This window comes from Cornus florida, unplaced genomic scaffold (genome assembly GCF_030987335.1).
Source record: "Cornus florida cultivar Cherokee Brave unplaced genomic scaffold, ASM3098733v1 CherokeeBrave_3.0.0_Hap2_Chr05, whole genome shotgun sequence".
Lineage (NCBI taxonomy): Eukaryota > Viridiplantae > Streptophyta > Magnoliopsida > Cornales > Cornaceae > Cornus > Cornus florida.
Genome location: NW_026775575.1, coordinates 100,459,649 through 100,483,425, shown reverse-complemented (window position 1 = coordinate 100,483,425; position 23,777 = coordinate 100,459,649). Strand labels below are relative to the sequence as shown.

General features: G+C 40.1%; 1 protein-coding gene across 2 annotated transcripts; it reads left to right on the top strand.

Moving 5' to 3' along the window:
- The first annotated feature begins 363 nt into the window (after positions 1–363).
- On the top strand, positions 364–23,777 carry LOC132307986 (zinc finger CCCH domain-containing protein 37). Of its 2 annotated transcripts, none has more exons than XM_059805919.1 (12): positions 364–737; positions 3,178–3,428; positions 5,533–5,589; positions 5,699–5,776; positions 5,873–5,935; positions 6,021–6,221; positions 6,525–6,562; positions 6,677–6,723; positions 6,826–6,953; positions 8,167–8,220; positions 8,875–9,018; positions 23,330–23,777. In XM_059805919.1, the coding sequence occupies exons 1-12, from the start codon at positions 407–409 to the stop codon at positions 23,495–23,497; spliced, it is 1,560 nt and encodes a 519-aa protein (XP_059661902.1). In that variant the 5' UTR covers positions 364–406; the 3' UTR covers positions 23,498–23,777. The 2 variants fall into 2 exon arrangements, with proteins under 2 accessions (XP_059661902.1, XP_059661901.1); XM_059805918.1 differs by having other exon boundaries at positions 6,814–6,953.

Genomic DNA, 23,777 nt, shown 5'->3' with positions numbered 1-23,777 from the left:
CATAAAGATGAGAAAAAAAGGTGTTTCACTAATAAGGGATAAGAAGTAGCATCACGAGGTTTAAAAAAAAAAAAAAAAGTTGAAACAGAGCTTCCATGATACTTCTATTTTTTATTTGAGACAAAAATAAAATAAAATAAAAAAAGCAGCATCCATAAAACTTTTTTTTTTGAATATATATATTTTTTTTATAGAAAAAAAAAAAGGAGACCCGCAGTACCCATTTCATAAATTTATCTTTGTTAAAATATCTATAATACCCTCGTAGCAAATTATAAATTGTCATTTTTACCCTATTTTCAATGTGGAAAGGTTTGAGAGGGGCACCATATCTTTACCCTTGGATAATCTATACATACATATCAGTTGGTATATATTTTTAGGGTTTATTAATTTGTGTGTCTGGATGGCGAATCAGCTATACGGCTACAACCCTAGCAGTTACGGAGGAGGAGCCAATCTGTCCAGCGTGTATTCTTCAAGGTCACTCACCGATCCTTACCTGCCCACAGACTCTTCCTTGTCCCGATACCTGAGTTCAAATCCGTCCAGCTATTCCGGCATCAGTGGATCCTCCATGCTCTTCAATCAAAGCGACTCCCTCCGGTACTCCACCGCCGACCTCGGTGGCGCTTACTCCGCATCCGCAAGAGTTGGAACTCCTGCCACCGCAAGTGCTTCATGGGCCACCGTTGATGTTTCGGACCCTCTCGCTGGCATCAAGCGCCCCTCCGAAGGTATTTGAGGGTTTTCTCGTGGTTCTTTCTTCAGCATTTCGTATTTTTGTCATTCACAAAACCTTTTCCTTTTCAATTCCTAGTTGCATCATCTTGCATTCTGGACTATATTATTAGGTTGTTTTGCACATTCAATTTTCAAACCGAGATTCCATGCTCAGCGACCTGAGCCCATTTTACGTTTTTGTGAACAATAAATTAATGCTTCCCTAAACGGATGCACACTATATTTGGTGTATCTGCGTGTGTGTAATGAGATATACATTTCGATGGTTTTTGGTGTATTGATTGAGGAAAGAGAACTTGTTCTGGGTACCTATATATTAATTGGTAGCTTTTAGTGTGCTCATGGATCTGAACCATGTTTTTATTTATTTATTTATTATTTAGTTATTTTTTATATAAGTTTTGGATATGTAATTGCTTGGGTCTCATGAAATATATAATTTGTAGTAGGTTGTATGTGTTGTGTTGTGTATGAATTGAAGATGCCAAAGAATATTTCAAGCTAAACGAAGTTAGGAACTATTAACATAAGGGGAACAGATCATTAGTTTCAAAATCAAGAATGAAGTACTTTTTTATGTGATTAAAATTTTTTTCTGACATGTATCCAAATTCAACTGGATGCTTTGCAATTTTATAATATATTTGCAAGACCAAATGCGATCCAGTGTGTGACTATATATTTTGCAAGAGGTCTTAGATAAGGAAATCCACTCTCCTTCTCTTTTCATTATGGTGATGGCGGCTGAGTTGTATGATTGGGAGGACCGTGCTGGGTGGTTTCTTGAAAGATCGTCATCATCATCTCCTTTTATTTTTTATTTTTTATTTATTTTTATTAATATTTGCTGGGGAGAAGATTGGGGGGGTGTGGGTGTAGGTTAGGGTAATTCATTTAGAAGTTTTCAATTCACTATTTGCAGGAAACAATCATCTTCTGTTTAATTAGTGTCTGGACATAAAACTAATCTGAATCAAGGATGTCTTGATTCCTGCAAGGGTGGTGGAGGGGTGAAAAACTTGGCTGCTATTCTCGCATGTAAGATAGTTTCTCTTCCAGGTAATAACTTGGGTCTCCCCTTAGTTCTTCTTTGATGTTGTTAGGAATATTAGATTCATTTTTGAATGGGTTGAGAGGAGATTAGCATAACAAGAGGGACAGCATTTATCTAAGGGGGAAGGTTGATTCTCATGACATCTACATGTTTCCAGATTTACCACAGGTGGCTGAAAAAGTTTGGGAAACTTTCAGTAATATCTTCTGTGAGGAGCTATTGAAGATGAATTCAAGAATTAATTGAAAGACGGTGTGCATTTTTTGCATGATTTAGGATTATGGCTTGGATATTTGAGATTTTTAAACAAAAATCAATTGGGTTAATAGTAATAGAGGTATTGGTTGAGATATACAATTTATTGAGGAACATGGTGGAAGCTGTAGAGTGAGATTCTAGGGAGGTTCAGTTCTCTTATGGCTTGGAGGTTGGAAGAGCATTTGGAAGGAGTGGAGTGAGTTTGCAGAGCATATTACATTTGATATCCTTAGCATTGAGCAAGTTAGATTTTTCTTGATTGTTGACTGTTGTATCAATCCTCTGCTTGGCTTTTAAGGATTGCATTATAGAGGTAGGGTTTTGGGAGAGAATTATGGAGGAAAGTGGTGGAGGTATGAGAGGAAGAGGGTGATTGGTGTTTCAGATGGGTTCTGTCAAGAGTCTGGAAGAGAATTCAAAATTGTTGGGATGAGTTCTTAAAGTATATTAGATTTAATATCCTTAGTGGTTAGTGAGTTAGGTTTTGTTTGATCATACCTTTGTATAAGCCTTTACCTGGGATTTTCAGGATTACAGTGCGGAGGTAGGCTATGGTGGCAGCTGTATCAGGCATCAGTATTGTCAAGGGAGTGTGATGGTGTCAGATGTTTGCTTTCATAGGATGTTGGAGACCAGGAGATCCTAAATGGGTTTAATTTCCCTTTGGGCTATTACTTACATTGTTGTGAGCTCACTAGTTCCTTTTTGTTGGATTACTGGAGGTCTTCTTTGATTTTTCCCTTCGGTAAGTCGGAGATCCTCTTTGTTGATAGATTATTTTGTAGAGTTTTTGAGAGAGATGGGAATTTAGTTCCGTATTTTTCCTTCTGTGTGTGCTTCCTATTTACAAGGATGCATCCCCAATTCGATGCTTTTTAATTATACATTTATTTATTAAATAATAATATTTATTTAATCAACTTAAAATGAAAATGAAAACTTGTAGTATTGTAATTTCAATATTTAGTCAAATACATGTTTTTTTAATAATATTCACTGTATCTATGTCTTTCTAGTAATATATGTTGCTACTCCAAACTATTTTGTTCATACTTATATAGTAACATACATATCTGCTGTGTTTTTTTTTTTTTTGGTTTATACTTGTCTACTATCTACAGTAGCGCTCTATCATCAGACTCTTCTGGGTGCCCATAACGCAATTGGGCAAAGTGAAGGATGGTATTCTACCAACCCTTTAGTCAAACGCCCTAGATTCGAGAGTGCAAGCAATTTGCCTATTTATCCACAGAGGCCAGGAGAGAAGGACTGTGCCCATTATATGCTCACAAGGACCTGTAAGTTTGGAGATAGCTGCAAGTTTGACCATCCTATTTGGGTTCCAGAAGGGGGAATCCCAGATTGGAAAGAGGTGACCATTTATTGCTACTTTTATTCTCTACTATAATCATAACCTATTAAATTACTTACAAACATAATTTGTTATACAATAACTTTTTCTAAATTCCATTTCCGGTGGATGTCCTTAAACTGAGTTGATGTCATAGTATGAACTATGTGTTCACAGTTAGTTCTATGATTGTTTATTCATCCAAAAAAGGTTTTTATGCTTGTTTATTTTGAAGTCTGAGTAATTTTCTACAATACTAGCTTTGTTTGTTCTTCTTATTTTCATTTATAATATTTCCTGAAAATTGCACTTAGTAGTTATTCTATTATTATTAATTATGTCTTTGGTTTGTTTGAGGTGTCTACCCATCAATTATTTTATATAGCACCCCTGATATAGGGGAGAAGCCTCCAACAAGAGTAGAATGGTTACCGAATTTATTAACTTGACAAGTATAGTAAGCAATTAAACATTTGCACTCCCTCCCCCAAGGCCACATTTTGATCCCAGATTTTAGTCATTTGGTTCTAAGCAATTAAACATTTGCTACTTTTATATATTGTGATTTTTTTTTTTCTTTTTCTTTTTTGGTGGTTCCAAAATCCCATTTCTTCCTTCAGTTAGTTATATAGAGAATGTATCTCATTTTTTAGCATTGGATAGATTCATCTCATATGACTACTCTGTTGGAAAACACTTAAAGCAGCAAGAAATAAAATAATAAATGATTTATGAGTTGAAGGATATTTGTTGCTTGAATTTTCACAAATAATTGGTTACTTATAACATAAATATTATAAATCTTTAAAAGTAGATAAACCAAATCTAACTCAGTAGAGCTTTGATTATAAAGCACTTGGGGCTGGCTATGCAACTTCTTAGCTCGTGTTATCTCAGGTAGCACAGAGCATGATACCAAGACAAAGTGGCAGTTGGGAACTTCGTGTGGAGCCTGGTTTATGACCTTCTCTAATTATGTTTTGGTGTAGTCCACGTCATTATGAAAAAGAGAAAATAAATTAATCTGGATGGTAGGGCAAGATTGTGCAACTTAAAATGTGTTGTTATAAACAGAACCTTGTTCAAACATTAATCTAAAAGCTTTTGTATAAATAGGGTATGGAGTGATAAGTGAAATGTCACCAAACATATGAAGCTGAATGTTCCATTTCTCAGCAAAAATCTGTATGTTCTTGCTGAAATTCTAGAATGAAACGGTGTTGATGATTTCAGTAGTGACATTGATGCCTATTTCTTGGTGAAATATAGAACTAAGTTAAAGGAATTGATTCAAGAAGAATGTATGTAGGTTAATTATGTAAAAGAATTTACATTATGTTGATGAAATTTGGACAATACATTTCAGTGCAATTTTAGTGATGCATCCAGTTTTAGTGTATATCCGTTTCTTTTTGTGGCAAGGAAGTTGCATATACACACTCATTTGTCCCATTAAGGTACATACCCTCAACCTTCCGACCTTCCATTCTGAAGGAGGAGATCCACTTGGGCTAGGTAAATAATGTCCTTACATTCTCCTCTAGAGTGATTCTTCTTTTAACGTATGATGGATAATGTCCGTGTAATGTTGGATATCTATCGGTGGAAGTTGTTATTGGACTTCCAGCATTGTGTGTGTTATATATATAAATATGTCCACATATAGTTTGTAGGTTATTTAGATCCATTTTTGAGCTAATTGTGATATATGATTACATAGAGGTGTATTTCTTTTAATTCAGTTATTTAGGCAAACCATTTACAATATACTTTTGGCTATTTACTCATTTGATAGAATTTACTTGTTTTGAGATTTGCACAATTGAACAGGTATAAATATTCAAGTTGATTCTGCAGTCTGCACTTCAAATTTCTGCTTTACTCCATTATTTTTCTGCTGGAAATCTATTTCTATCTTTTACATGAAAGAATGAACTCTTGAGGGGTTCCTATATAGGCTATATTTGAAATGAACTCTTGAGGGGTTCCTATATAGGCTATATTTGAAATTTTATCAATTACACCTTTTTGCTCACTTCCATGTTACAGCCAGAATTTGGATCATGTGAAATTGTTGTTGCATTTTTGTAACGCATTTGCATGATAATATTGCTTATTGACACAGGTTCCACTTATTCCAAGTGAAATCCTTCCAGATAGACCAGGAGAGCCAGATTGTCCTGTAAGCAGAAGTTTAAGATGCCTTTGTACTACTTTTTCTTGCAGTATTCTTGTAACTTTCTTACTGGATAAATATATTGTATTCAATGTCCCTTCAATGTGTCCCCCAGTACTTTCTGAAGACTCAAAGATGCAAATTTGGTCTTAGGTGCAAATTTAACCATCCGAAAGATAAAATTCTCTCTTTGGTAGGTGCCAGTGATTTAGTGGTTTGCCATCATGTTAAATTTTTCTGTATATGTGTTTCTGTAGTTTATGGTTTTATTGTTGAATTTGACTTACAGGGTGCTTTGGAGAACGCTGATGTATCTGTTTTACCTGAGAGGCCATCTGAGCCTCCTTGTGCGGTATGATATATTGATTTTGCTCATTGGAGCATCTCATGCATATTGTATTATTACTTATTTGATGATCTTGTATGCATGTGCGCAGTTCTATATGAAGACCGGAAATTGTAAATTTGGTGCAACCTGCAGATTCCATCACCCAAAAGATATCCAAATACCAGCAGCTGGGCAGGAAAATGGCAATAGCGTGCAGACTGAATTAGCAGCTAATAGTGATGCTTATGGTGTGAAGCAACTTTTTACCCCGGCATTATTACACAACACCAAAGGGCTTCCTGTGAGACCGGTAATATATATTGACAATTATCAGTGGATCAATGAACTGTTGATGTGTTTCTGATATTGTTTTACTTGCATAGCTGTGTGGTTGATTTGATCAATTGGGCTTTGCTGTGGTTTGGCCTGCTTGATCAAATTTTATCATTGCATTGATTATTGGATTAAAAAAAATGATAGATCAAAACAAAGAGAAAAAAATTTCAAATTTTATTTTCTTAACTCTTTATTTTTCATCTTGATGTCCTCTGTAATGTACTACTGAGTTTTAAGATCATCTTATCCGAATCACTTAAAATTTACCTATTGACAGGGTGAAGTGGACTGTCCATTCTATTTGAAAACTGGCAGGTGATTCTCACACTATCTAGTGAAAATGGCACCACTTTTTGTTTTTTCAAAGCGACATTACATTAGATTGAAGAAGTATTTTGGATTCATATGTTTTTTATTTTTGGAAATCAGCTGCAAGTATGGGGCCACTTGCCGTTACAATCATCCAGAGAGAACCGGTAAATTTCACTGGCGTTCTACTATGATTCACATTGGGAATTTGTCAAAAATGATTTGTTTAATACTTGTCATTTAATATTCACTCTCAGATGTTTTTGCAGTTTTCAATCCGACTGCTGCTGCAATAGGCCCTGCCTATGTAGCCTCCCCTTCAGCTCATTTGAACATTGGAGTTGTTAATCCGGCCTCTATTCTGCAAACTATTGACCCTAGGCTGACTCAGACTACGGTAAATTGGATGTTGTTTATACTTCCAAATGATTTTTTGGTTGGTGTGTGTGTGTGAAAGACTGACTATACCTCGCTGTATACCAGTGACTAGTGCATGTGTGAAAGGACAGAAGCACTAGGGGGTTGGATTAACTTCCTCACATATTTATGCCGGGAAATAAGTGTTCTTTAGCTTGTTATTGAGTTTCAGTTGGCTCAAGTCAAGTTTTAAGTGATGGATTCTTCTTTAAGTAGTACTTCCATATTAGTTTTCTTGAGCTGAGATATTGCTGTTGTCTCAGCATGAATTTATTTTTATGATTATCATGAGCTTTTTTCCATTGTTAGTTTTTCCTCGTTAGGGACTATGGACGGCCATGTTACCTCACGACACTAAAAAAAACAAAAATCCTAGCAAATAGATGATCCATGAATAGTAACAAAGACGTTTTAATTTTGTTGCCCCAACAAAGCCCAAAAAAGAACAAAAAGAAACTTCACTTGAGGTAAAAAAATCTGTATCATCACTTTTCCCACCCTTCTACTTGATTTATAAGCTTGAGGTATCATGAAGTACTTTTAAGTTTTAACTTACAAATAATCTCTTAAACCTTTTATGTTAAAAATATGTACTATGACTTCTATTGTAAAAATTTTGTAATTATAATTTATATATATTTTCATTATACTAGTGTGATTTTTGTTTTCCTATTTTCTATATTGGCCTCTTCAAGTGAACGTTCCTGCCTGTGTCCTCCGCCTCTATTCAATAAATAAATATTCTTTGACCAACCATATCGCATAGAGAATGAAACAAAAGGACGAGATATATTGAAATGCATGTATATATATATATATATATATGTATAGATGTGGGTATATATATGTATGTGTATACACATAATTTAGTGACATCTGTCCTACTATGGCCACTGCTTCAATAAGACCTTCCTTTATCCTTTTCTTTTTAAGTAAATTCAATGTTCAGACTTTATACAACCGTATAAATCATGGACATGTTGGACAAGTGTCTAGGAGTGTCCATAAATGTTTTGGTTTCTAACATGGACACAACTCCTTGAAAAGTGTCCATGATTTGTGGTATGTGTATCATTACTATTTTCTGCTTTTTGGTCTCAGTTTTCACTTGATATTAAGTTTGTTTTGAAATGCAGTTATGGAAACTTTAGCTTAACACTAACAAATGTTAATTTTTGCATGTTATGTTGCAGCTCGGACTAGGCCTATCTATCCTTCCTCAGCGACCTGGACAGATTGAATGCGATGTATGTAATTGTTTGATTCTGTATTCCAGTGGTAAATAATTAACTGAATAGTTTGGTCTGGAAAGCATATGACCGCATCTAGGTTGTCAACTATAGTTTAATATATGGTTCTAGAGATGGACTGGAATTATTATGGATTAATTCATTACTATGAACCGTGGGCCTATCTATCTATCTTCAGCAACCTGGACAGATTGAATGCGATGTGCGTATTTGTTTGATTCCATATCCAGTGGTAACAATTAGGTGAATATTTTGGTATGGAAGGAATATGATCACATCTAGATTGTCTACTATAGTTTTATACTAGAGATGGACTGGAATTTTATAGATCAATTCATTACTGTGAACCTGAACCATGGGACGATTATTACAATTTATCATTCCCCTCTAATTGAAATAATTAATACTTTTTAAAAATTTGTTGATCAGTTGAAAGAATTCTATGTAATATTTTAGTTAGTTGCAGAGGCAGATTTACTAGTTTTGTTGTTTATTCAATTGAACTTGAAGTAAATGTTTAAAAAAATTAGCAGTTGACCATTTGACTTCCTTGTAAACCAATTTGTGCTAACTTTGTGGATTTAACTGTTTTACTGTTCTTATATTTTTTTTCTAAAAAGAATCTTGCCTTTTTTCCTCCCATCATTCTAGTTTTATATGAAAACCGGGGAGTGTAAGTTCGGGGAAAGATGCAAGTATCATCACCCTCTCGATCGGTCAACACCGGCACTGGCAACAAAGGAAGCTCAACAACAAAATATTAAGCTCACTCCTGCAGGCCTACCTAGGAGAGAGGTATGAACTCTGTGGTTATTTAAATAATCTAATCAAGAAGATAAGCTGTGTATCTTGTCCTGAAAAGTGCAAATAATATTTATGAACAATTGAAATTATTGTTGCAATAAGTGGTTATATTTTGATTAATTCAGTTATGCATGCATCTTTGTGTATTGTCCTAGCTAAGACTGGCAGCATTTATTTGGGATCTAAACAATTTTAAAGTTGTTGGTTACTTTCTGAACTAGCGTAAGACGTAGAAAGGTAGACAAATATTTTCACCTCTTTGTATTAGAGCATCCGCACTGAGTACGTAGTTATACGGTTGCATAAAGTTACACGAGGCATATTTTGGTAGATAAAAAAATGATGTGAATCTTTTATCAAGAGAAAAACTTGCAGGACCAAAGCTTGGAGACTAGGATATGAAGTTTGTTTATGAAACATAATCCATCGTGTCACTTCGCTAATTCAGTAGCATTTCTTAGCTTGTAAGCAAGTAACATAACAAGAACAATGTTTGCCTTCATTTTATCAAACTAGAACAAAAATTTAAGGGACTTCATTGTATTTTGCTATTGTTGAAGAAACATGCTTGTGCTTATTTCACAATGTGAAGTGCAGCAAGTGCTTATGTTATTTTTTGTTTCAGTGGGTCAGTATCTCCTTCATTGATAAGGTTGATTTTCAGAGATTCTTGTTGTTGTTGGAGCTTTTTTAATCATTGCCTTGGTGAATAGACTGGGAAACTGTGTTGAATCAGGTTTTATTTTTTACCCAGCTTTTTAGAGGAGTTCTGGGTACTTGCCTAGGTTCAATCCACATGCATTTTGCTTTAGCTTAATGCTTTGTTTGGTAGGAAGGAAGGAAGAGGGGTGGAGGGAAGATAGGAAGGAACAAACTTCCTTCGTTTGGTAGAGAGGAGAGGAGGAGAGAAAGGATAATAGGTTGGATGAGTAATCCTTCCACCTTTCCAAATTTTCATCACTCCAAATATATGCGGAAGAGAAGAGGGAAGACAAGTGGGAGTATTATACTATCCTCTATAAATTACAATACTTTAAATAGTGACGGGTATAATGTTTTTTTTTTTTTTTTTTGATAAGTAATAAGTGACTGGTATAATGTTAAAAACAACTTAAAACTCTCTCTTCCCTTGTCTCCTTACGAACACAATAAATTCTGAGCTTATTCTCTTCTCTTCCATCTAACCGAACAAAAAGAGGGAATGACACATTCTCTTCTCTAGTGATGTCTCATCTATCCTTTCTTTTCTCTCTTCCATCCAATTTTTTTCTTTCCTACCGGACAAAGCTCAAGTTAATTAGGTATTATAGAGGTGGTGGTTATTGGCATCAATGCAATCACCTTTTGTGGGGTGAGAGGGACATAAGGTAAGTGCCTTGGTTAAATAAACAACAATGATTTAATGTGAACTATAATCACTTATGGGGTGAGAGTGACGTTAAGGCAAGTGTCTGAATTAAATATACAATAATTGTCTATTATGAATTATGACCATTTATTCGTAGGTTGCAAGGATCTTACAGGTGTGTCCTAACACCTGTTGATGGGGCTCTGAACTTGAATGAAGCTTGGGTTGATGGGGTTGCTATCAAGGTAGGGACACATTTAAGGAAAGAGATTAAGATGAGGTAAATGATTGAGCCTGGTTGCCTTAGGGTAGGTAGCCAAGTATGGTGTGTGCATTAAAGAAAATGGAACATGGTTCGGACATGGTTAGTGTGACATTTTTTGTGACAGGACAGTAGAAAGAGAGAGAAGCAATGGTTGGTCTGCGAAGAGCGCTCATTTCCTCAAGGTGGGGCAAACTTCTCTCGGTTCAAGTTTAATCGAGGAGAGTGCAGTTGAGGTGAGATACTCAGTTCCAGTCTCCAAGCCAAATAATCCATTGGGATCCCATAAGGTGACACCTTGTTGCTCACACAAGTCATGCTCCAAGCTTAGATAACTGCACCAAAGTGTCCCTTTTATTGATTTTCTCTTAAGAGAAAGCTCCTTGAAGTTTGTAACATTTCCTTGAGGTTCTTTTGGTAGGAGGAAGCTCTTTGAGGTCTTCAGTACTTCTTCAAGTTTTATCTATAGGGAAGGAGCTCCTATAGGTTCTTAATGTTTATTCTAGGTTTATCCATAAGAGAAGAGCTTTTCAAGGTCGTGACATTTCTTTGAGGATTATGAGGAGCATTTTGAGATATTTGGTATTTCTTTGAGGCTTAATTGTAGGGGAGGACTTCCTCCTCGAAGTATCAGTTTAGCCAACCATGTTGGTTTATACAAGTGTTTGTTATACCAAAGTCAACGAGATTTATCCCTCGAAGAGAGCCCTTGTGGTAAGGTCTATGTCTATCCATGCAAGGTCTATGTCTATCCATGTAGGGGCAGCTCAATATAATTTGAGGCCTTAGGCCAAATTATAAAAGTGACCTCTTAATATGTTAATAATATTATTTCAATGAAACTGTTTGAGAGTAAGGCGACACACACTGAAAGTACAAAGAATTTCCCCCAAAACTACTTCACTCCAAATCCCTTTTTCCCTCTCGATTCCCCTTATTTATAGACGGTTACAACCTCCTTTGGCCTGGGCCTTATCTGCTTCCCTTTGCCTGGACTCAACTTCCCTCATTTTAACATGGGCTTCTGAAATGACTTTATGGACCTGGGCCCATCCAGCGCGAACTTGCTCCATCCTGTTTGTCCACACCCGACCCGTCCTATGCAATGTGGATCACACCAAACCCGGGTCATTTTGGTGTCCTCATCTGCCCCCAACAATCTCTTTCCTCATTAATGAGGATGAGATTATTGAAATGACACGATCTTGGTCTGACGGCTTGGAGCAATGACTCGAGGAATCGAACGGCTGGCACAAGAACCCAAGTTTCGAGATCTGCAGCGCCACTTTTTGCCTTGACCTTTTGAGTTCCATGTCGCTTTTACTTCTCCTCTTTATAAATTCTGGTCTCTCAACCTTCACCCTTCCTCTTACCTCTCGCTTCTACTCTCTGTTGCTTTCCTGCACATTCCGGCGATCCTTTTTAATTTCTCCGGCAAGTTCTTCCGGCAAGTCCTTCCTTTTCGATTTTTAGCTACTGTGCCGTTGCTGAGTTCATCACAAACTTTTAAGGTTAGTTTTTTTTTTTTTTTTTTTAAAACCTCTCCTTAAGAGACGCCTTTACTGCCTAGGACTCTTCCCCATTTTTATGGCTTCCCCTAACCTGAACGCCATTCGATCCAAGAATTATATTCCTCGCGACGTTTCTCTCAGAGTCTACCCAATAAACTTAGACGAGAGATCTGGCGAGGGTCTTCTTCCTGGGGAAGTTTTATTCTCCGCCGTTCACTTGAACGTCATTAGGTTCCTCTTACACCCGTTTTTTTGTTATGCTTTCAACAAATTGGGGCTCTGCCCCCTACAAGTTAACCCAAACTTTCTTAGGGTAATTTCAGTCCTCCTGCTCTTGAATCGTGATAGGGGTCTCAATCTTGACATTATTAACCTTCTCCTCTGCTATCGGATTAACAAGATTTCGCAAAATGACTTGTACTATCACTTCTTTCCTATTGACAAATGGTCGATCTGCACTGATAAAAGCTCATTTGAAAAAGGTTGGAGGCGAAATTTAATCGTGGTTGGTGGGAATTGGCGGACTCCGCTCGACCATTCCTTCCCTATCCCTTCTTCCTTTGGAGCATGTTCTGTCTCTGGCTACAAAAAACTGAAAACACATCCTACCGAATGCCACTGTGAAAGTTGTCTTCCCCGTTTTTGCACTTTTTTTTGTAGATGCTTTCAAATTCCCCATGATGAACTAGTTTACAGCGTCTGCAGGGCTAGGCTAGATACCTTGCAAGAAAGTGTGCTGAACGATGTCCCTTCAGCTACTGATTTGCTTACATCTGATAATCTCTCTGACATCTCTCTTTTAGGGTCTACAATGGAGAACATTCAGATCCCATCGTTCAGCAGGAGGAGGCGTCCTGCTCCCACCCCTTCTAACGCTCCCGCCATCATTTCATCATCTACACCTGCTTCCACATCATCTCTCCTTGCTGTCTCTGCCCCAGAGCAAGTTGCGGTTGCCCCAGCTGTGATTCAAGTCTCAAACCGTTCTGCTGATGCGCCCTCTGAGCTCACCCATGCTGAGAACCCTATTGTGGGCCATACTGTTGAAGTCCGTCCTGCTGCCCCCGTCATTATGCCATCAAACATCTCGTCCGACACTTCCTCAAAGAGCACTCGGGATGCTGGAAATTTTGAGGATAATGGGGGGCCAGTTAATGCTGTTTTGTTAGCAAAGAGTTTAGGAAAAAGGCCAATGCCTGAGGGCGGTCATGATCAGAGTGATATCCCACCGACCCGAAGGATCAGGACGGCTTCCTTCAGGGTTACTGAACCATCGCCCCCTGCCCGGTTCTTCATTCCTGAAGGCGAGTCGGCCAGAACCTCTGGTTCAATTCCATCCGTTCTTCCATGGCGACCTTTGCTCAGCAGTGAAGATGGATCAACCATTGGCCCTACTGACTCAATATACAAGGACCCCCTCATCTCATTTGCTTTCTACAAGGGTTTCTGGACCCCCAAAGACCTTGAAATCCAGAACAAGCTATCCTTTGGTGAGATGTTCCAATGGTTTCTGACCGCTGCTATGGAGGTGACTCTTCTTTTACTGAAATGTGTTCCTTTTCTGTTATGATTCCTTAGTAGTTAGTCTGACCTGAATTTCTTTTTCTTCATGCAGACTCTATTCGGGATGTTCACCTTTCAAAAAACAATTGAAACTCTGAACAAAAAGCTTAAATCCCTCTCTGTGGGCCTTAAAAGGTCTGTTGAAGCAGAGAATCTTCTTGAGGCCAGAGTTGCTGAGCTGGTGTCTAAGCTTAGGGAGTCAGAGAAGGGAGTTGCCGACATAAAGGCAGAGAGAGACGGTCTGGCAAACGAGAGGGATTCCCTCAGAGTTGAACGGGATTCCCTAAAGACCGAACGGGATTCTCTTCATGATGAGGTTGACATCTTGAAAACTGAGAAGAGTGTGGCTCTGACAGAAAGGGACTCTCTCAAAGCCGAAAAGGGAGACCTTCAGCGCTCATTCATTGCTGAACGGTTGTCGTATGCGAACTCCCAGGAAAAACTCCTAAACGAACGGTCTTCCCCGATGAACATGATCGGCAGAGTCGAAGGGGGTATGAAAGCTCTCCTTGCTCGCTTTACCAAGACCAGTGCCATCCGGTATGCTGAAGGGTACAGAGACGGTTTTGTTGACCGTTCTCCCCCTGAAGGTGAATCAAGTTCTTGTGCTGGTCCTGATGAATTAGATGCTTCTCTGGACATCCACCCCCCAAACATTATCAAAATCCACCATGCGACCCAGCTGAGAATATTTTTATTGAATGCATAGAGGTGGCATCCTCAGGAATTGTCCCACCCTTTCATCCCTTGAACATTCTTCCCTTTTCTGCCATCGTGCCCTCTTCCTAAGTTGCTGCCGACAGACCTATGCCTGCCGAGGGGGTGATTCATCTCGACTCCCCTTCTAAGGATGATAGGGCAGATGAGAATGGAGAAGATCTCAATGGTCCAGAGGAAGATGGTGGCGAGAATGACAAGTTACAGCCTGGAGAAGATCAAAACTGACACCCAGTAGCAGTTTTTTTTTTTATATATAAAATCTGCATGTATGGTACTATGTACCTTGGGGGCTTTTTGGTTATGAATGATAATGCTTTTGCTCAGCATCACTTTCCTCCTTTGAGTTTTCTATTTTCAGCTTTGCAGTGTATTTTCACAAGTGCTTAACGTTCGGCCATGTCACCATTCTGTCCTTTTCTTACTCATTTGTGAGCAAGTGTTTGGCGTTCGGCTTGAAGTGCCAGCTGCCACTAACTTGCTGAATGCCTGGCGCTCGGCTTGAACGCCACTTGGCACTTGGCTTTTTTTTTTTTTAATTTTTTGAGCAAGTGTTTGGCGTTCGACTTAAAGTGCTAGCTGCCACTAACTTGCTGAATGCCTGGCGCTCGGCTTGAATGCCTCTTGCCACTTGGCTTTTTGATTTTTTTATTTTTTGAGCAAGTGTTTGGCGTTCGGCTTAAAGTGCGAGCTGTACTAACTTGCTGAATGCCTGGCGCTCGGCTTGAACACCTCTTGCCACTTGGTTTTTTTTTTTTTTTTTTGAGCAAGTGTTTGGCGTTCGGCTTAAAGTGCCAGCTGTCACTAACTTGCTGAATGCCTGGCGCTCGGCTTGAACACCTCTTGCCACTTGGCCTTTTTTTTATTTTTATTTTTTGAGCAAGTGTTTGGCGTTCGGCTTGAAGTGCCAGCTGCCACTAACTTGCTGAATGCCTGGCGCTCGGCTTGAACGCCTCTTGCCACTTGGCCTTTTTATTTTTATTTTTATTTTTTGAGCAAGTGTTTGGCGTTCGGCTTGAAGTGCCAGCTGCCACTAACTTGTTGAATGCCTGGCGCTCGGCTTGAACGCCTCTTGCCACTTGGCCTTTTTATTTTTTTATTTTTTGAGCAAGTGTTTGGCGCTCGGCTTGAAGTGCCAGCTGCCACTAACTTGCTGAATGGGAAGAGTGTAAATTTTTAACAAAGAAGAGACTTTTTATAAAGCATGGAAATTTCGTACACTTGCAAGCATGCAATTTAGAGCGTACATATTGCTTGAAATTAAACTCTACTTTTACTGGTAGTACCTTTTCAGAGACGCAGCATTCCATGGCTTGTTGACCACCCTTACTGTCATAGTTTCTAGGACGTATGCCCCTTTCCCTATGACCTCTGCTATTCTGTATGGACCTTCCCATGGGGAGAACATCTTTTTGACTATTCCCACTTTCCTTTTCAGAACCAGATCGCCAAGAGCGAAACCCCTGTGCCTCACCTTCTTGTTATGTCTATTCACAAGCGTCTGTTGATAAGAGGCAAGCCTCACTGCAGCCGCATCCCTTTTTTCCTCCAACAAATCAAGATTGAACCTCAGCATTCTATCATTCTGCTCTTGATCCCACGCCAAGCTCCTTACAGTTGGAACCAAATGCTCGACTGGTATCACCGCCTCGGTGCCATAGGCCATAGCGAATGGGCTCTCTCCAGTTGGCCGTCTTGGGGTTGTTCTGTAAGCCCACAAGACGTTCGGTAGCTCATCTAACCATTTGCCTTTTTCATTCTCCAGCTTTTTCTTAATACAAGCAAATATTGTCCTGTTTGTGATTTCGGCTTGACCATTAGCCTGGGGATGACTGACTGCTGCTAACTTCTGGTTGATTCCATATTCTTCCAGCAGCTCTCTCACTTGCTTGCTATTGAGGTTGGTTCCATTGTCCATCACGATTGACCTTGGTACGCCAAAACGACAGATAATATTATTCCAGATGAAGCGTCTTACTTGAGTTTGGGTGACACTAGGGTATGGCTCTACTTCTACCCATTTGGTGAAGTAATCAATAGCTAGCAGAACGTACTTATTCTGCGATCTTGCAGTCGGCAAAGGGCCAACCACGTCCATCCCCCACTGCGCGAAAGGCCATGGGGTGGCCATTACGTGCAGGTCTTCAGGTGGTTGATGTATCAATCACCCGAACCTCTGGCATTTATCGCATCTTCTAGAGAATTCTTCTGCATCTCGTGCCATGTTTGGCCAGAAGTACCCCTGTGTCATTGCTTTGTGTGCTAAAGATCTTCCTCCGGAATGATTTTCGTAGACTCCCTCGTGAATGGTTCGCATAATCTGTCTAGCTTCTGCAGGGGTGGCACACTTCAAATATGGACCCGAGAAGGAGCGTCTATACAACTGATCGTGCACAATGGCATACTTTGCTGCGCTGGACCTAATTTTTCTTGCCTCGTCCTTACGCTCGGGGAGTGCACCATTACGTATGTAAGTCATGATTGGATCAATCCAGTTCGGCTCATATGGTATAACATTAACATGTTGAGTGCTCGGATTAGGCAGCTCTTAAAAAATGGAAGGTTGGATCAGTATGTCGACTGGGATGACCCTAACTAAAGTATCTCCAGAACTGGATGCACTACAAGCCAAGCGTTCGTTATACTCTCTCGGCAATTGGATAAACCTGATCTGATCAAAGGCTTTCGCCTCACGCAGAACCGCAGTTCGGTATGCTTCCATGGTCCCATCCTTGGCCCCATAGTCCCCATTGACTTGTCGAATGACTAGTTGTGAATCACTATAAGCAATCAGATTCTTGATCTTCAGTTCTTTAGCCAACTTCAGCCCAGCTATCAACGCCTCGTATTCTGCCTCATTGTTGGTCGCGTTGAACTCTAGTCTTATCGCTTGGCTCAGCGTAGTTCCTTCTGGTGTTTGCAATTGAATTCCAATCCCGGCCCCTATTTGATTCGAGGAGCCGTCCACGAAGAGCTTCCACCAGGAACAATTATAATCCTCCACCACATCTTCAGCATCACAGTTAAGTAAGAAATCCGCCACCGCTTGACCTTTGATTGCCGTCCTGGGCTCGTACGCGATATCAAATGAACTCAATTCAATGGCACACTTGGTCATTCTCCCCGACAGGTGTGGTTTGTGCATGATCATTCTCAAAGGGAACGTTGTTAAAACGACGATTGGATGAGATTCAAAATAATGTCTAAGCTTCCTTTTTGCGTTGACCAGTGACAAGATCATTCGTTCGGCCCTAGAGTACCTTCTCTCCGGTTCAGACATTGTCTTGCTAACATAAAACACCGGGAACTGCTTGCCCTCTTTGCAACGGATCAGAACGGCACTGGTTGCTATACTGGACACCCCGAGATATAGAAAGAGTTTCTCATTCGGTTCTGGAGCAGACAGAACCGGGGGATTACGCATGTACTCCTTCAGGCTGGTTAGCGCCTGCCGTTGCTCATCCCCTCAGGTTTGTCTTCCGTGCCCTCGAATTGTATTAAAGAAAGGTTTACAGCGGTCTGAAAGCTTGGAAATAAATCGGCTCGGTGCGGCTATCCGGCCTGTGAGTGCCTGCACCTCTTTAATTGTCTTTGGCTCTGCATTTCTGATCAAGGCTTCTGCCTGCGCTGGGCTGACCTCAATTCCTCTATGATTGACCACATGTCCCAGGAATTGACCGGAGCTTACGCCGAATGAGCATTTGGCCGGATTAAGCTTCATTCCATACTGGCGCAACACACCGAACACATCTTGCAGGTGCGCTAAATGATCGCTCTTCTTCTTACTCTTGACCACCATATCATCAATATAAGCCTCGACAGTGCTGCCCATTTGGCCCTTAAAAATCTTGCTGATCAGCCTCTGATAAGTAGCTCCAGCGTTTTTTAATCCGAATGGCATGACTTTGTAGCAATAAGTCTCTCGTTCAGTAACAAATGAAGTTTTCTCTTCATCAACTGGGTCCATAGGAATTTGATTATAACCGGAATAAGCATCTAGGAAGGTTAACCGCTCATATCCTGTGGTGGCATCTACCATTTGATCAATCCTGGGCAATGGGAAACTATCCTTTGGGCAGGCTTTATTCAGGTTAGTGAAGTCGATGCATACTCTCCATTTCCCATTCTTCTTCTGCACTACCACAACGTTAGAGAGCCAGGCCGGGTACTGAACCTCTCTGATGAATCCGGCTTCAAGCAGCCGATCAACCTCCTCAACTATAATCTGATTTCGTTCTGGAGCAAATCTTCTTTGCTTCTGCTTCACTGGCTTTGCATTCGGATCCACATTAAGGGAATGGCAGGATACAGCAGGATTTATCCCTGGCATATCTGAATGGCTCCATGCGAATATATCCGCATTCCGAATCAAGAAATTAGTCAGTTCTAGTTTCTCTTCTTCAGTGAGTCTGGTTCCCACCCTTGTTGTTCGGTCTGGTTTCTCATGATCAATCTTTACTTCATGAAGGGGTTCTGTGGTCAGAACTGGTGGCTCCTCCTCCCCATCCTTGCTGGGAGGAGGGTTCTGTAATTGCTATTTTGGACTGGCTGAACGGATGGGATTTTTTCCTTTTCCAGCAGATTTCAAAGTTACTGAATAACATTCTTTAGCCGCAACCTGGTCCCCGTGTATATCTATTACCTTGGTCCCATCTGGACCCAAACATCGCATCACTTGATGTAAGGTTGACGGGACGCCCTGAATTCTGTGAATCCATCCTCTGCCCATCAAGAGGTTGTATGATGGATGAATTTCTACTACCACAAAACTTTCAGTTAAAACCCGCTCAGCGGCTTGTACTGTCAATTCCACCATTCCAATGGGTTCCACTCGCTTCCCATCAAATCCAAGCAACGGATTTCCTGTGGGTTTGAGTTTTTCGGGTTCGATCTCCAGTCGGTCGAACATCACCCTGGGCATGACATTTGCACTACTTCCGAACCAAGCATTCTGCAATCGTCAGACTGACGACTAGTGGATCTTCATGAGGAATTTGAACGCGTAGCAGGTCCATTTTATCAAACTTTATCGATGTGGACGCGTTCTGCTGGTGCAAAGCATGCACACTACCAATTCTTCTTTTCAGCTGGGCTTGGCGTAACCTCGTTCTGAGCAACTCTTCTGACTCCGTCGTTTGTTCAGGCCGGCCATGAATTGCGTTTATAATCCGGACGGGCTGAGAGTTGTGTTGGTTCGGCCTCTGGTTTCGCTTGATTTGCTCAGTCGGGCGGTTATGCTCTTGCGCCGGACCTTGAACATAGCTTGCAAATTCCCCCTTTGCGATTAGCATCTCTACCTGCTTCCTGAGGTTCCTGCATTCGTTAGTCTAATGCCCAAAATCACTATGGAAAGCACAATGTTTAGTCTGATCCCTCTGTTCAAGAGGTTGCCTGATTGGCAGAGGAGGACGAAACTTATCTTTGTTCTCTTGGTATAGCCTTGCTAAGGTGACTCTGAGTGGAGTGACTGATTCCTCCTCCCTAGGCCTCTTCTCCGCCTTCCATGAGGGGTGACGTTGCGGTTGGACTTGTTTTTGCCGGATCTTGGCTTTGGACTTCTCCTCCGTCGAAATAATTGACGTCTTCCTTGAATTAGCTGCTTCTTCCTCCTCAAGACGAACAAAACCGTCAGCTCTCTCGTTCAGCTCATCCATTGTCTTCGGCGTATTAACCACCAAGCTGGTGTGGAACGGCGTCCCCCGGTTCATTGCGAGTTTAAATGCTTGGACTGCTGTTGACGGGTGACACTCCATTACCATGCTTTTAACGAGGTTGAATCGGGTGAGAAAAGCTTGGAGCCGCTCATCCTCATGCTGCTTCATTGTGAAAAGGCTAGATACATCCTTAGCCGGACGTTTATTCCCGTAGTACTGGCTTATGAACTTATCGCATAAGTCCTGGAAACTGGCGATTGAGCCTTGAGCCAGATTCTTGAACCAATTGAGAGCTGGTCCAGCCAAGCTCGTAGGGAAACACTTGCACATCAAAGGATCATTATTAGTATTCAAAGCCATTTTCAACTGAATATGGTATATGTGATCGATCGGATCGGTTGTTCCGTCAAACAGAATGAAGATCGGCATGGAAAACTTCTTCGGATTCGTCGCGTTCAAAATTTCATCAGTGAACGGCGATGCGACCGTCCTTGCTGAGGAATGCAATGCTTCGTTTTCTCTTGAAAACCGTGACGGAAATGCCCAATCGGCATATCTCCTTTCTGAGCTATGGTAATCAACTGTCGCTGATGAAGGTCGGTATGGCGGATCGAACGACCTGTCCTCTGCAAATTCACTCCGCCATGGTGACGCAATCCTATGTTCATATGCCGGTGCTTCCTCCCTCATAATCCGTTTGTGATGCGGTTCCAGACGAACAGATCCTTCTCGATCCTCTACTCGGCCGACATTCGGAGGCAGATTACCGATTATACCTTCATCACGATGTGGACCACCACGATTGACATCTTTTGGATCACCTTGACGATCAGCTTCGGACGGTAAAGCTCCCTCTTCGTCAGGAGGCGGCCTTGGAATTGCAGGAGCCTCACGATGCTCCATTTCGGCTCGTAGCTCTGCATTTTCTTTCCTCAAAGCATCGATCATGTTCATTAGCTCATCGAGCTTTGTCTGTTGGCCGTTCTCCAAAGAATTCGAGTTCGCCTCTCCGATCATCATTCCAGATCGGAGCAAAGTCATCAACTGCAGGCTTCTTGACCAAATCGGAGTTCCGCTAACGTGCGCACACCAGATCTGAACTTACACTTGCCGAATTCAGTCCACTACTGGCCGGATTCAGTAATCACAACAGATCGCAACCGCGCAGTTCGCTGGATCAAGCCCGGATCTGATCTGCTTGGATTGGACGCCAATTTTCCGAAATCAACCGGAGCCTGGACTCGTCAAGACAGATCGTATTATTACCAATGTTGATTCAGCTTTCGCAGATTAATCGTCTTCCTCGCAGAATGCATTGAATTGATCCGATCTGGAATAATATCAATCAATCCGATCTGGAATAATATCAATCAATCCTTCCTGTTCTTCCCACAGACGGCGCCAATTGAAAGTACAAAGGATTTCCCCCAAAACTTCTTCACTCCAAATCCCTTTTTCCCTCTCGATTCCCCTTATTTATAGACGGTTACAACCTCCTTTGGCCTGGGCCTTATCCGCTTCCCTTTGCCTGGACTCAACTTCCCTCATTTTAACATGGGCTTCTGAAATGACTTTATGGACCTGGGCCCATCCAGCGCGAACTTGCTCCATCCCGTTTGTCCACACCCGACCCATCCTATGCAATGTGGATCACACCAAACTCGGGTCATTTTGGTGTCCTCACACACATTTGATTAATATTATAAATCAAGTGAATAATATATTATTTTCACCATCGTATAATTTTTAAATTATTTTAAAATTAATTTCCACAATTATTAGTTAATTTTTTAGCTTAATTATTAGTTATATATATATACAATAGAAACGTGGAAGAAGGGGAGGAGGAAAAAAAAAAATAGATAAGGATAGAATTAGGAATTTTGATTGAAAGTGAAACGAAAATTTTAGAAGTAATCAAATTCTTTTGCTACGAAGAGTCCTAATTTTTTTTTTTTTTTCCTAGTTGATACTAACACACACTTGTCTCTTCCGAGACTTGAACTCCTGACCTCCATTTGGAAAGTAAGAGGCTGATACCGCTAGACCACTGGCCCGTTGATTATGAAGAGTCCTAATAATATCAGGAAATAATGACGTCTGTAATATATTGTTAATCGGGCAAAATATATATATATATATATATATATATATATATATATATATTGTAAATAATAACAATAATAATAATATACAGTAAGGAAGTAATAATTTTAGGGGCCTTACAGTATGGAAATAGCTACAATTAGTTGGAATTAATAATATAAGGAAATAAAATGTTAGGAACTTAGTAAAATAAAATAATAATTTTAGGGGCTTAATAATATAAGGAAATAATTTTTTTAAGAAAATAATAATTTTAGGGCTGCCTTATTGGCTTGGCTATCTAATAATGTAAGGAAATAAAAATGTTTAGAAGTTGAAATAATAATTTTAGAGCCCAACTACTTATCAAAAAATAAATAATTTTAGAGCCCAACTGATAAAGAAAATAATACAATAAGGAAACAATACTTTTAGGGGCCTTCCTATTGGCTGGTGCCTAAGGGCCAAGCCGGCCCTGTATCCATGGGAAGGTACTTGCTAGATTTCTATGCTGCCTGTGAGGATTATACAATAAGCATTTCTTTCTTTGAGAATCAGGCTCAAAACTATAATATTAGATGAAGTCATTTTGTCATAATTTGTGCAAATATGACACCACACGAATTTTCCTTTAGTATCTATGACAGAATGCATTTTATCACTTGCACTATTGTGACATGGGTTTGTGTATGTTGGGAAGAATTGGAGAAAAATATAAGTAAAACTGTCGAGTGGAAGAGAAGGAGGCTTTAAGGGTCATGCAATACTCATGTTGCAAAGCTTTTTGGCTGTTCGAAAATTCGAATTCGAGTTCAGACTGTTCAGTAAAAGATTATAGAAATTTTGTATAAAAAACCATCATATGGAATTGTCACCTCTATGTGTGGTGCCTCTGCTGCTAGGCGAACTGGTATCTTGACTGTGACATTTGTCATTAGTTTCACTGGCTGCAATGTCAGTAGAGTATAAAATCGTAGGAGGATGTATAAATTAACCTTGGCCCTCTCCGCAGTGATATCTTATTTTGCTGTTGTTGGCAACCAATCTGTGTGTGTGTGTGTGTGTGATGTTATTGTTTATGCGAGATTGTATGTATATACATTGTGTGTGTGTGTGTATTACTATGAAGGAAGCATTGAGCGTTTGATGACCATGTTGTCAGGGTGCCATCATCTGCCCCTATTATCTAAAGACTGGCACATGCAAGTATGGCCCAACATGCAAGTTTGATCACCCACCTCCAGGAGAGGTTATGGCTATGGCAACCTCACAAGGAACGTCCATGTCAATTGAAGGGGAAGGGAAAGAGGATGAGAAAGAAGAAGCTTAAAATGTTTGCAAACAGCTAGCTGTGAGGTCATATCTGCATGAATTGTAAGGGTGTCTTGCTGCTGGCCTCTTTGCCTGGTTTGCCTTTTAACTGTATTTCTATATATTGACTTCTATGATAGAAGCTGTTTTTTGTCAAATTGGAGCACGTGATTTATCCTCTTCAACTATGATAGTCCTCTTTTAAGTTTTGGGTATTGTTGGAGATTGTAGATACTATTATGCTATTTGATTTTTTATCGTCTTCGTGGCTTGTATTGAAAGATGTTGGTTTGGTTGAA

What these genes read in the sequence shown, in the direction of transcription:
- LOC132307986 (XM_059805918.1), top strand. Translation starts at nt 407, where the DNA reads ATGGCGAATCAGCTATACGGCTACAACCCTAGCAGTTACGGAGGAGGA. An exon ending in GAATCCCAGATTGGAAAGAG is followed by an intron (nt 3,429 to 5,532) that starts GTGACCATTTAT and finishes TTATTGACACAG; the next exon opens with GTTCCACTTATTCCAAGTGA. An exon ending in CTGGACAGATTGAATGCGAT is followed by an intron (nt 8,221 to 8,874) that starts GTATGTAATTGT and finishes CCATCATTCTAG; the next exon opens with TTTTATATGAAAACCGGGGA.